This window comes from Cynara cardunculus (genome assembly GCF_001531365.2).
Source record: "Cynara cardunculus var. scolymus isolate 2C chromosome LG 3, CcrdV1, whole genome shotgun sequence".
Taxonomy (NCBI): Eukaryota; Viridiplantae; Streptophyta; class Magnoliopsida; order Asterales; family Asteraceae; genus Cynara; species Cynara cardunculus.
This window is the reverse complement of record NC_037530.1, coordinates 29,440,875-29,453,612: the sequence shown is the minus strand read 5'-3', so window position 1 is coordinate 29,453,612 and position 12,738 is coordinate 29,440,875. Positions and strand designations below refer to the sequence as shown.

At 34.2% G+C, this 12,738-nt stretch overlaps 1 protein-coding gene across 1 annotated transcript; it reads right to left on the bottom strand.

Annotated features, from left to right (window-relative positions):
* Nucleotides 1-923: 923 nt before the first annotated feature.
* LOC112508920 (protein RADIALIS-like 3) lies at nucleotides 924-3,162 on the bottom strand. The gene is made up of 2 exons (XM_025113774.1): nucleotides 2,352-3,162; nucleotides 924-1,212 (listed from the first exon to the last, which is right to left on the bottom strand). Exons 1-2 carry the CDS (start codon nucleotides 2,627-2,629, stop codon nucleotides 1,188-1,190), a joined length of 303 nt encoding a protein of 100 aa, XP_024969542.1. The 5' UTR covers nucleotides 2,630-3,162; the 3' UTR covers nucleotides 924-1,187.
* Nucleotides 3,163-12,738: the final 9,576 nt, after the last annotated feature.

Here is a 12,738-nt window from a genome sequence, read left to right as displayed (position 1 = left end):
CTAAAGGGTTGTAAGCATTGCTTAAAACATATCGGAATTTGTTTAAATAAATAGAAGACCAAAAAATTGGTAAAAAGACCAAATAATCTTAATTTAACGGGCAATTTTACCAGAGCTAATTAGAAAGACCACTTTTTAAACTAAAATGCAAAATACAATGACCATTTTTATACTTTTATGGGGCATGTTTCAAATTTTTGTGTATACCACAAGGGTCAAAATTGTAGTTTATTATCTGAATGATTTTGTATCTTGTATCTCATTTAATCATTTATCATCCTAATTTCATTCCAAACAATTATCAAACAATTATATTTTATTTTGCATTATATTATAAGAATCTCTTAATTATTATGTGTCCAACCAAACCATTCACCAACTATCAAACAGAAAAACTATTGTGTTTCTCATGTTATTTTTCAATTGAAAATATACAAAATATAAGCAAAATTGATAGGGGATCTTCCTCAGTCACTTCTATTGACCATCAAGGATTTTTCTTAATTGTAAACCGTAAACATTTCGGGGTCGATGCTGCGGAGATCTTCTGCGAGATTTTCTACGATCTTCACTTCAATGATACTATCATTTCGCCAAGGTTAGTGACAATTGCAATAGGTTTGGTTTTGAAAGAATCGAGATGATATGAGGACGAAAACTACAACTGCCTGTCAATTTCCGTGCTTATTTGTTAAGCTTTATTCGTTTATGCATTCTTTAGCTATGGTTTTTCTGGATTGAATAATGGCCTCTTCATCTGTGTCTAATTGTCTGGTGGTATTTAGCCAGAGCAGATAGTTTGTTTGATAACATCTTACATCTATTCTCTTTTTAATTTTGAAGTTTAAGGGTGACTGTTTATCACGAACGGTTAATTTGAGCTTTCTGCATTTGATTTTTGTTTGAAAATATCGACGATGAAGTTTTTGACACAATATTATACATTCTTAAACTTGAGAATACATTACAATTAGGGACAAAAAATTATTACATAATACTTGTCATGCTATTTTCTGCAAATTTAGGCTCCATTTTTTAGGTGGATTGCAATGACATCTGACTAAATAAGGAAACAGAATGAAAATAATGCACACAAACACACATAATCCACCTCTTTCTTCCTATAACCCTTTATGCTCTTCCTTCCATGAACCTTGTTATAGTAGAAATTCCTTCCCATAGCTTCATTATAGCTTTAGATTCTTCAGAAGCCTGTTGACAATTTAAGAATTGAGTGAGAAAAAGCAACATTTTTACCAACTCTGTTATGGTTTTGAAAGTCATGGTGGTGTCACCACATCCTGAACCCCATAATGGTGGATTGCATTAGCCATTAGGCCTTCCTGTTTTTTTTATATCTCCCGAAGGATAATGTTGGATTTATTACATGAATTTGTTATTTAAAGCAAGTATATTTCCTTCTTTATGTCTTATTCGTCACATCTATAGACTTGCCTTCAGATGTGTTCCTGAAAGCATCCAAAAAATGACTTTGTTCATCAATAGTTTATTTACACTCTTCCACATGTGCTCAGGTGAGAACATGCTTTATGAGATGGTCATGACCATTTTTGGCCGTTGACTTGGCACCGACATGCCAACCGACCTCTATGATAGAAAAAAAAAGTTCTTTATTGGGTAAGTGTTGAGTGGGAACTCTAGCTTAAATTTATAATTAGATCCAAGGAGAACTGCCATGATTTCAACTTGGATTAATGGAGTCGTCTTGAGGAATGTGATAAGCTTATAAAATATTTTGTCCATCATGTGTCCACCCTTATCAAGACAAGAGTCACTAGCTAATATATTATAACATGCAGAATAATCAACTTGGAGATTTGAAGTTAAAGTATAGTTTTGGACCATGTGCATGTGACCAAAACAAGTAAGATTGGATTTCATGTGGTTTCTTTTAAAATTCAAATGCTATACAAGAGGCCTCATAAAATAACAGAAGAAGACAAGCATAGAGATGCAGATAAGTAGAAATAATTCTGGTAAAGATATGGTGATTGTCACTGGTTGCAGCTTCTGAAAACAGAAAATGAATATTCCAGCAGCACATTGTACTATGATAACATAATGCTAATAGAAGTTTAGGAGTTGAGAATCAATATGTGAAACTCATCAAACTTGTTTTTATCATGATTATGGGGGCATGTCATCTATATTCTATTATGCTCCACTCGAGACCATACTTTTCATAGATATGCATTTATTTTCCATTCTCATGCAGTTTCTATAACTAATTATCTTAGAAGAAGATCGAAAAGCCTGCAGATGGGAATAGCCCTTGTGACATAAGCTGAGCAACATCATTATTATCGACACCGAAATGGCAAGAAAACTACCTCTGTTCATTTGCAAATCCACGGCCATTGCTTCCAATATCCCTATAATTGGGTAAAGGCACTTGGTCTGATTCAATTTGCATAATATCCCTCACAAGGATTTCGTAATGCCTCTTCACCTCCTCCACTGACTTTCCACCTACAGCCCTGGCAATGTTATGCCAGCGGTCAGGACTGTCCTTATTATAGTAAGCTAAAGCCTCTTCAAATTGCTTGTTTTGTCTCGGTGTCCAGGAGGATCCGGAGCTACGTGAAGATGTCATAGAGCTGGATGCCATTACTTGGGTAATGAAAGGTTTACAGGTATAGGAAACTAGAGTAGATGAAGGGAAAGAGCCTGACAGAGGTAAAGAAGGATTTGAAATCAAATGGAGGGTCAAATCTTCTAAAGGAACAAGTATAGCAGGGAAGGAACAAAATGCCTCGGTCAAAGGAGAAGACTGAAGTCAAGGGGATGGTATGCACTAGATTGCCATGCTGCCTCCCTATAAATAAGAAGAGAAAGAGGCAAGGTGGAGCAAGCTGGAGAATAATATTTTTTATCTTTATGAAAACGTACAACACTTGTTATTCGGTCCATTGGCAGCCACAACATCAGCAAGTCAGGCCAGTTACATTGTGAAAAGTAGTAAATAGCAAACCCTATCTATTCCTGAAAGTCTTATTCTTTGTCTTTTATTATATCATCAATTCATCAGCAAGTGGATTTATGATGGCACTTAACTTAGCTTTTGGTATTAGATCCCCAATTCAAAGCCTACCCATTAGGATAGAAGATAGATGCGCTGACAGCATGAATTTTGACAATGTAAGATATTATGCCATCTTTGGTTGGATATTGTTTCATAAATTATCATGTAACAGTGCTACACTGGTAGTTTCCATATACATACTGAGGCACTAATATATATGCTAAAAGTTTAAATAATCTTGTTTTGCAATTTACACCTTTGCTGGTGCCCAGTGAGCTTAATGAAATATCTGATACCCTTATAAGGTACATTTTTTTTTTTATTAATGTGCTTTACCACTTCCCTAAGTTTCTATCGTAGTCCCAACTCCCAAGTCCAAGCATCATGGTAGTCCTTTGTATTTATGTTTCATCGTGGATGCTAAAATGATTGGAATTGATGTCATTTGATACATTGGCAAGGTGACACCACTTCTGAATTCTGATCAAGGCTTATGATGCAATCATTTATAAAGAACTGTTCTGATTTCAACTTTTCATATCTGGTCCAACTTTTTATAGTTGCAAAAGATGTTCTTTGTCTTTGGACTTTTCTCAATGATCTGCTCTAGAAAAATCAATATACAGATTACTAAGACCTGTGGTCTTACTTGCTAGAACAGAAATAATGGTTCCTTGAAATAAGTCCCAAGTGCTCCATGGATACTAGCAAAATTTTAAGTAAGCTCTCCGTCCGGGTTTTTTAAGTTGGAGAATAGCTGTGTAGAAAAAGATATTAATTACTCCTGGTGTAATCCTTATTCCAGTCTTTGACAGCATTTACTCAAATTATGCTGTATACCATTGCATAACTAGTCAGGTCCTAAATTAATCTGGAAAAGCATTAGATTTCATTCATATGCGTGCCTCCCGGATCTGGAATGATGATTACGCAGAGTTCCTAACCAGGAAACCAGCCAAATTGTAAGATCAGATATTATTGGCAACTCTCAAGTCATTTGATATTGAAGAGATGATAAAATTTCACTATCTACAGTAAGAATTCTATTAAAAAGATGAACCTTAAATCCTCTGCAGCTTTTCTCCTCAGCCATCTTATACTTTTTGGAGTTTTCCATGCTTATATTGCTGATAGTCTTACTTTATCATGTTTATGCAGTGTCCAACTGGATAATGTTATCCTTTTCGGCAGATAAAGCAAAGGTGAATGATACTCTGATCCAATGGTAAGCATGAAACCTATTAAACTTCTCTTATATCACAAAAGACAGGCTTCCCTAACACCTGTTACTTGGTGAAGTGTTTGGTGCCATCTATCATGATTAGGTGATTATCATACTTTTTACAAAATGATAAGCAACTGGCAGCCAGGGGAAGACCTATGTGGTCTTCTGCGTATGCTACTGCATACCCAGAAAGAAGTTGGTGTTTTTAGTGTATAAAAACTCTTACTGTAGTTCAACCCGGAAAAAGAACTGTTATGCAGAGCATGCCTAGGTCAGAAAACCTGGATCCGCCGCTGGTGGCTGTATTTTCAAAGCTCTTTTCTCCTGATGAGAGCTTAGATCGCGCTTTCTTCCTGTTGACCTGAGTGTTTTCTTCTGGCTTTAGTTGCTCAAGCTCTAAACAAGACCCAATCTTTAAAATTGTCGTTTTACTGCACATGGTTCATTTATCAGTCGTCAACTTTAGACACCAAAAATCGTGAATTTTCATAAATAAAATTCAATATACAAGGATACATTCTGTATAGGATATTTACTGATTGATGCCATTTTTAGAGAGGTTACTATTATGCTCTTATGATAACGATACATGAGGCTTAGCTTTCTACCTTCTTTCATCGAAAGAATCCAGTTTGACTAGCTAAAAGGAGATGAAAAGTGAGGTTTTTTCAGAGGCTATAATTTCTTCTATCAAAGTATTATTGTTGACATAAATAAGAAAAAACAGAAAGTGATGGTGGCCTCATTTGGACAACTTGCTTAGGTCCTGTGCTTTAAGATCCTCCCCACTATGCAGGTGGAGGGTCCTGCCTATGGGTGATATGAAGGTTAAATGCACCAAGAATCTGTATAAAATACTCCATTCTTTTGATCTTGTAGAATCCTTATCATCTCAAACGATTTCAGGTATAATTGTTTTTGCAGTGTGGTCCGGTGGTCCTTAACATATTAATCTGCTTGTGCCCATATGAAAAATGTTTCTGTAGAGGTATGATTAAAATGTCATGGCTATCACCTTGCTTTGAGGCCATTAAGCTGGAGTAAGTTGACTTGGGGTTTAGATGAGTTAGTTTGACACCTCTACGAATAGTGAATCTAGTACCATCTGATGGCAAAATAAAAAAAAACTGATAGCACTGAATGTTTATAGGTAACCTCCATGATGGTCTCAACAGGTCAACCCCACATCCATTTTAGCATGAAATTGAGTTAATCTTGATTGTAGGCCCATTTACTTATCTTTGCAGCTGGTTTAAGCCTTTGGTTTTGTAAGATAAGGAACCTGCACATAATGACTTCTCATGGGCTGATGGATTCCCTCACCACTACCATGGTCCCACTCAATATATTTGATAGCCAAAATTATAGCTTCAGAACCACACTAAGATGGAATTTTTTTTAAAAGGGTCTCCAAAGGTTGAACTGACATGGGAGAAAAGTATCAAGGGATGTTCTTGTCAGGGAATTTTCCGAAAGAAAAGGAAATAGACGCGCGTAAGGCATGGACACCAACCACTGAGAATTCCACTGCGATAGAGAGTTGCTAACACCCAGTTAACAGCGTAGTGATTGAAGACCAATTTGTGGTTCTTTATTCTATGTGATCAGATATGTTTCATCTTTTTAGTGCCAACTAAGGTCATGATGTTGGCTGAGTAAATGCTTTTCTTAATCATAATCAATTATTTCTTAGATTAGATTCTAAACATCCTTTCTTAGCTGATTCTTATTGCCTCTGCAAATCTTTAACCTACTATTGTTTTGCCTTGTTAAAGGTCCTTAGTAGGAGAACCATTCGAGAGTGCTCCAGCATTGAGAGACCCAACCCCACGTCCCCACCTCCCTAAAACCTTCAGGGTGCATCTACTACACGACATGACAGAACAAAAACTTGTTGTCCCACGTTTGGCCTAACATTAGACCAGGGCAAGATAGGACTCACCGAAATAGGTGGAACAAAAATTAGGGAGATGAGACAAGATTGGTAAATTACTAAACCATCATTCCACAATTCTTTCACCCGCCTAGATGACTCTTGTATCCATACGATGTATAAGGTGTCGTAGTATTCAACTAACAAATAAAGGTTCAACTAACAAATAAAGGGTGAGAATCAGCATCAACAATAATTCCTGCTGATAGGGCATATATTTCACTTAGCACTTCACAACCCCACCCCACCCCACCCCACCCCACCCTACCTCCAGAATATCTCAACTGTTATATGCATATTGCCTATGCAATTCTAATCTAAAGCCACTACTTTCAGTAAGCATGTGCTCAGCATTTGGGAAATGGGCTTAATGCACCACCAATCCAGAATAAGATGATCATCTTTTATTCTCAAAAGAGTGTCAAAATGAAGTGAAAGAATATGTACTAACCAATAGATATTCTATGGAAACTAAAATAGCGAGTTCCCGATAACAGTTAGCCGTGCCGTAGATTTGCCTTTATTGTTCCATTTTTTGTGTTTTTAGTTTTGTAAATTTGAAGCTCTGGTACTTATTAATTTTTGGTGTTAGGATTCATACATGTTCCCTTTCAGCTTACGTTTTACAAGTCAGAGGTATTCAAGGAAACAGTCTCTCTACCTCTTAACGTGTGTTTCATGGGTCCCTTGTTATAGTCAAAATTAGATGCAGCTTGAGGACCACATTAAGAGGAGGAATTTTTGGAAAATATAAGTAGATGTTGAAATCACAAAGAACAAAGAATCAAGAGATATGCTTTGGTGAGAATATTTTCCAAAAGATAAGGAAAATATACACCTAAAGTCACGGATCCAATACCTCTGGCAATCTGGGCACACATTAAATAATGTGGGTGAGGTTGAGGGCACGTCAATGGAAGGTGTTATTCAGTTGGTTAAATCGCTTTTCTTGTTATTTGACTTTTCAGTTTTCTTCCAGACTACTTGATAACCAACTCGACGATTTCGGTTATTCGATTTAGTAACCGGTTAAACCGAGTACGAATTTATAATTTTTCTTTGGACACTTGCTCCAATAATTTCCTTGCAATTCAATGCCTATTGCTTCTGATGTATAAAAGTATCATATATTCATACTCGATAGTTGAATTAGTATTAACTAAGAAACATTATCTAACGGTAAAATATACAAATAATAAATGGTATAATGTGTATTTCGATTTTATTTGTATAAAAATAAAAAATTATAAATTGTCAGTACAATGTGTTATGTCGGTTTAACTGAAATAGTAAAAAAAAAAACCGAAAATTAGTCTTTCTTCGGTTGACAGGACCATTTAACGTAAATCTCATTCGGCTCATTCGTCTTTCTTTTTTGGGTCCAAATTAGATTACGATGTTAGTTATGCGAGATGCTTTAGTTCTTGGAATCTTTTGTTTTGATGTTATATTTGGTATCTACAAATGTTCTTGGTCGATACAATTTTGATTTCGGATGGATTAATTCTTTTTTCTCATTCGGAGAGAAACGGTGAGTAGGGCAAGTTTGAGGTTTTTTTTCTAAACAAGACTGTATCGGAAAATATGGTACTGTTTGTATCTAATTTCTATTAAGAAAAAAGTCTAAAAAAATCTGATGTACTTTAGTGTTTGGAATGATTAGATCTTTGGACAATTCTTTGAAACAAATAAGTCATTGGACATTCCAAAACCTGTTAAATAACTTTTTGGACTTTCTAAAACCTGTTAAATAACTTATTGAACTTTCTAAAATCTGTTAAATACATTCTTATGACCTATAAAACTGGTTAATGTGTTAAAATAATGAAAAAAGTATGGGAAAAAAGCCAGTGAACTTTCATATTTTGAACGATTAAGTCTTAAACATTTTTTGAACCAAAAACGCATTTATAAAATGAAACAAATATATCATTCTCATTACTTTTCCCAAAAGATATAAAGGTCGTACCCAAAGCATAAATAATCTAAATTCTCTCTGTAATAAATAGAGCACACATCAGCATTATATATATTATTAGAATTAGTTGTGTACTCGTACAATATGGCGGTAGCACTGAATGTAAATAATTTTGAAGCTTGGTGGTTTTTTAAGTAGACTTTAAGACATTATGAAGATAGGATTTGCAATTAGTCTTTACAACTTGATACTTTTTCAATAAATGAAAGTTATGGTTCCAATTACAACATCAATAAAAAATTGTATGACGATGCAAATCGAATAAAACAATAGAGAAGTAAATGAAAGTAAGAAAAAAAGTGATTTAAACCAAAGAATTGCTTATATTCCACATCAGTATTTAGTGCCTCGCTAGAAAGTCGGTCTACTATTAGAGGTACAACATCCGCTCAAGTAACCCCACCAACAGCATCAATGTCAGCTAAAGCATCCCAATTAGGTGTAGGAATCCCACCACCTAAAGTTAAACCTTGAGAACCAGCATCTGATAGTATTCTTGCCAAGTAATAATAGACATAGCGGAAAAAGTCATGTTCTCGCATTGATGACGAAGCTACAGAAATGAGTATCAATGGTGAAAAAAGTATTAAAGTTGTGCTTGCTCACACTATAGCATAAGAAAACGGGAATCTAACTAACATTTACATATGAACTTAAAAAATGACCACTAGAAGTTGAAATGTAACTTGTGACTCCTCCATTTGAACATCATATGTCTTTCATAAGAAAATCAACTGCAAGATATCTAGCATATCTGAAATAAACTACAGTTTAAGTGGTCTCATGGAGAAATCAACCTCTCTGGTCAAAGTTCCTTGGAATTCTTAGCAACAGTTACAAATGTAGAAAAGGGGAGATGAACTCATGGACGGAAAGTTTACATCATGAATCGAGTCATTCCATCATCACAAAATATAGCTGGACCATAGATCAAATCAGATGGAAACTTTTACGATAATGTAAATTACAATGAAGCTAGGAATGAAAGTATTTTCAAGCAAGAAAGCAAATATCATCTTTGGTTGCTGGATAATGACCCTCAAGTTTAAACACATATGAATCTCACAGTCTAATTAGAAATGTTTTGCATAATAGGTAACATAAGGCTCTAGAAATCAGTTATCCTCAAATATTTGTATATCATGAGCATCAAACTTCTTAACGAGTACACATTCGAAATGAGAGAATACATATAAATTCACACCATCAAAAGAGAAGGTGCCAGAGACGGATCAACAGAGTTGTAGACTGCAAGTTTTGGAAAAACATGATGCACTAACTGCTTTTAAAATAAACAGGCATTTTGCTCAAAAGTTGTGTGTGTGTGTTGAGATTCATCTGCCATCTTTTGATCTTCGATGTCTATGGCTAGTAGAGCTTCAATATGTAAAAGCTGATAAATGGCACATCTTACAGCCGATCGTTTGATTGCCAAGTTAAGGAAGAGAGAAATTTATCCACAAAAAAAAAAAAGTGAAGCTTCCATTCATTTTCTATTAAATTCTTAAAGATATGAAAAGCAACAACTAAACATCATAATGATGTAAATATTACTTAACTGTTGAAGAAGTTAAAAGAAAAACATTTTTTTATTAACCTAGATATACAACCTGCTATGCGAGCCGACTAATCCTAGGGTGACCACCTGCTTTGCTGATAGCCCGGAGTCACCACATTTGAACCTCCGTGGCCACAAAGAGATTTTTATTTCTCCTTGGATTTGAACCTGGAGGTAGCATACAAGTGTTGTTGAATTTGGAAGGACACGTACTTGGTCGCAGATGTAGCGGCTAGTTCCACCGGTTGATGGCTTTCTTTAAACATACATACATATGCACCCCGAAGGAGTGACCCAAATACATGACAAAAGAAATTGTATTTGTAATTGGTTGAAAGAAACAATAAACTTACATTTCCCCTTTTGTAAAAGAAAACGGGTGTAAAGACAACACGAAACACCCAAAAAATTGGTATTTCATCTAGAGTCAATGACCAAAAACGTGCTTCTATCCCAGAATTCTAAATTGGAAAGGTGATTTTAAACCAATTTTGATTATCAACAATATGATTGAATCGTAAACTAGAATCAGATGAATTGTTAAAATCGCGATATATCGGATATTGGACTCTGGAAAAATATCGGTTTCGATAATATCGCCGATATTTACCGATATTTTGATGGAAAAATCGGTCCGATATACCCATTTTTTACAAGACAAATGTTTGGGTTTTTTTTATTACATGTTGGGCTCAGTTTTTTGGGCCTCTTTATTTGGTCAACACATATATTAAGTCTCACGTTTATTCTCTTCTCGGTTCTTTCACAGTTCACGCTTGTTATTTGCGATTAGCTCATTTTTGAACATTTTTCCTATTTTGTTTTGAGTGACTTGTTTATGTGATGTTTTAGCTTTGAAACTATATTTCTAAACTCTAATTAATGCATATGATATGTTTATGGATGCATGCATATAATATATATATATATATATATATATATCTTCTGACTATAACCAAAACAAATTGATAAAAACCAAACTTCATCTGTGGAGGCCTTGATCATATGCAAAGAGCCATCCCTCCATACACAAATACACAGATGAGAGTAATTATTATGCTGGTTTTTTACCTACATTAATTAATTAGCCAAACAGCATCATCATCACCACTTTGCATTCCCTTAAAAATTGCAGCTAAATGTACTTTGGATCATCTGTTGGTGGTGTCTTCTCATCAAACATATCACACCAACAAAGTGATACAATATCTAAGGACTTGTTAGTTCCAACAACTTAATCCTTTCAAACACTAAAGTCTATTGGATGTTTGAAGGTCGTCTTTGAGGGATATATCTTAGATACAATATCAGGGTCGTCTTTGAGGGAGGACAGCAAGGGCGCTTGCCCAAGGCCCAAAACTGTTAGGGGCTCAATTTCGTTTTCCTTAATATACAGTAATAGTGTAAAAAAATTAATAAATCAAAGAAACCTAAATAATTGTAGCATATGATAAGAGTGAAAATTTAGCAGACAATAAAGGCCCAAAAATATATTAACAATCACATTAGAGAAGAAAATTAAAAAAAAATTGGTCATTCGTTATATGTTATTGTTTATTGTCTCTCTAATTTTCTTTTATCTCCTATTTCCTATTGCTATTTTTATATGTTTGACTATTTTCGTGTTTCAATGATTTAACATTAAGCTTATTATTGCTATATGTTTTTGTTGAATATTTTTATTAGTTTCTACTTCTATTGATTATTGCTATTTGGTTAATTTGTTTTAATTGTTTTTGTTGACTATTTCTATCTATTTTTGCTTCTACAATAAATATTGTACTATTGTTTGATGATCAATCTATTACTCTTGTGATTTATTACGTGTTGCATGGTTTTGTAATTAATCCACGAATTTTTCCTACTAAATATATTTAGTAATGTCTCTTATATATGTCATGTTCTATAGACTTTTAATCCTAATATCATATTTTGGTTGAGCAAAAAACAAGAAGGAAAAGGAAATTCAAGTGTTCTTATCAATTGTTTGACTTCTACATCTTTCATTGGGATTCCACTATACACCACAAAATTCTATTTAAGTGCACAAACAACCAGCCATGCATTGAGTTTGCAGATTATATATCTCATTCATTATTTATTCTTATTGGATTTCAACAAATCATCTTTTCGTCCATATTCTTATTGATCATCATTTGTCTATTTATCTAAAAAAACCTTGATAATCTTCTTTACTATTGATCTTCCATTGACTCTCACGATTACTTCCTCCACACGAGTTCTCTTTTTGTAAAATAACACATATTTCTTGTTATGAACTAAAGAAATTCTTTATAAAAATGTATCACTCATAGTTTCTATACTCTAGGTTACTTATTACCTAATATGAAGAACTTTTTTTTTTTTTTTTGATTAACCAACCCGCTATATGAGCCGATTAATCATAGGACGACCACCTGCTTTACAGATAGCCCGGAGTCACTGCATTTGAACCTCCGTGGTCATAAGAGGATTTTTATTCCTCTTTGGATTTGAACCTGAGACCTCATGGTACTTTTGACCTTTGAAGCCAAGCTCAAACCAATCAGACATCACTCTTGTGATTAGAACTTTCTTTTCTATAATAAAGAAAAATAAAATTTCTTTCCTCAATAAATTATTAGCATTTTTTTTGTATAAAATGTTAGAAATGGGATAGAGCCCATTTATAAGACACCTATGTTCAACTTTTCAAACCTGCAAACAAAAGGCCCGAACCAAACTCTCAAATGAATACTCCTAATTTAGACATATTTTAGAGTAAACTATAAATTTGATCTTTATGGTTTGTCAAAAATGACACTTTTTGATCTTGTAGTTTTGAAATTACAAGTTGGTCATCGTCTAAAGGCTTGTTTTTTTTATAAAAATTAGCATGCACTCAAACTTGAACGGTTGTTTCATAATTAAAAACTACAAACTGAACCGCATAACACAACACAGTTTGATAAAAATACAAACCATAATCGCATCAGCTAAAAAATTGTTGAGCATGAAATTG

Excerpts from the sequence above, each read along its gene's own strand:
- LOC112508920 (XM_025113774.1), bottom strand. The coding sequence starts at position 2,629 with ATGGCATCCAGCTCTATGACATCTTCACGTAGCTCCGGATCCTCCTGG. Across the intron at positions 1,213-2,351 it reads GGATTTGCAAATGAACAGAG|GCTTCTGAAGAATCTAAAGC; the intron begins GTAGTTTTCTTG and ends AATTGTCAACAG.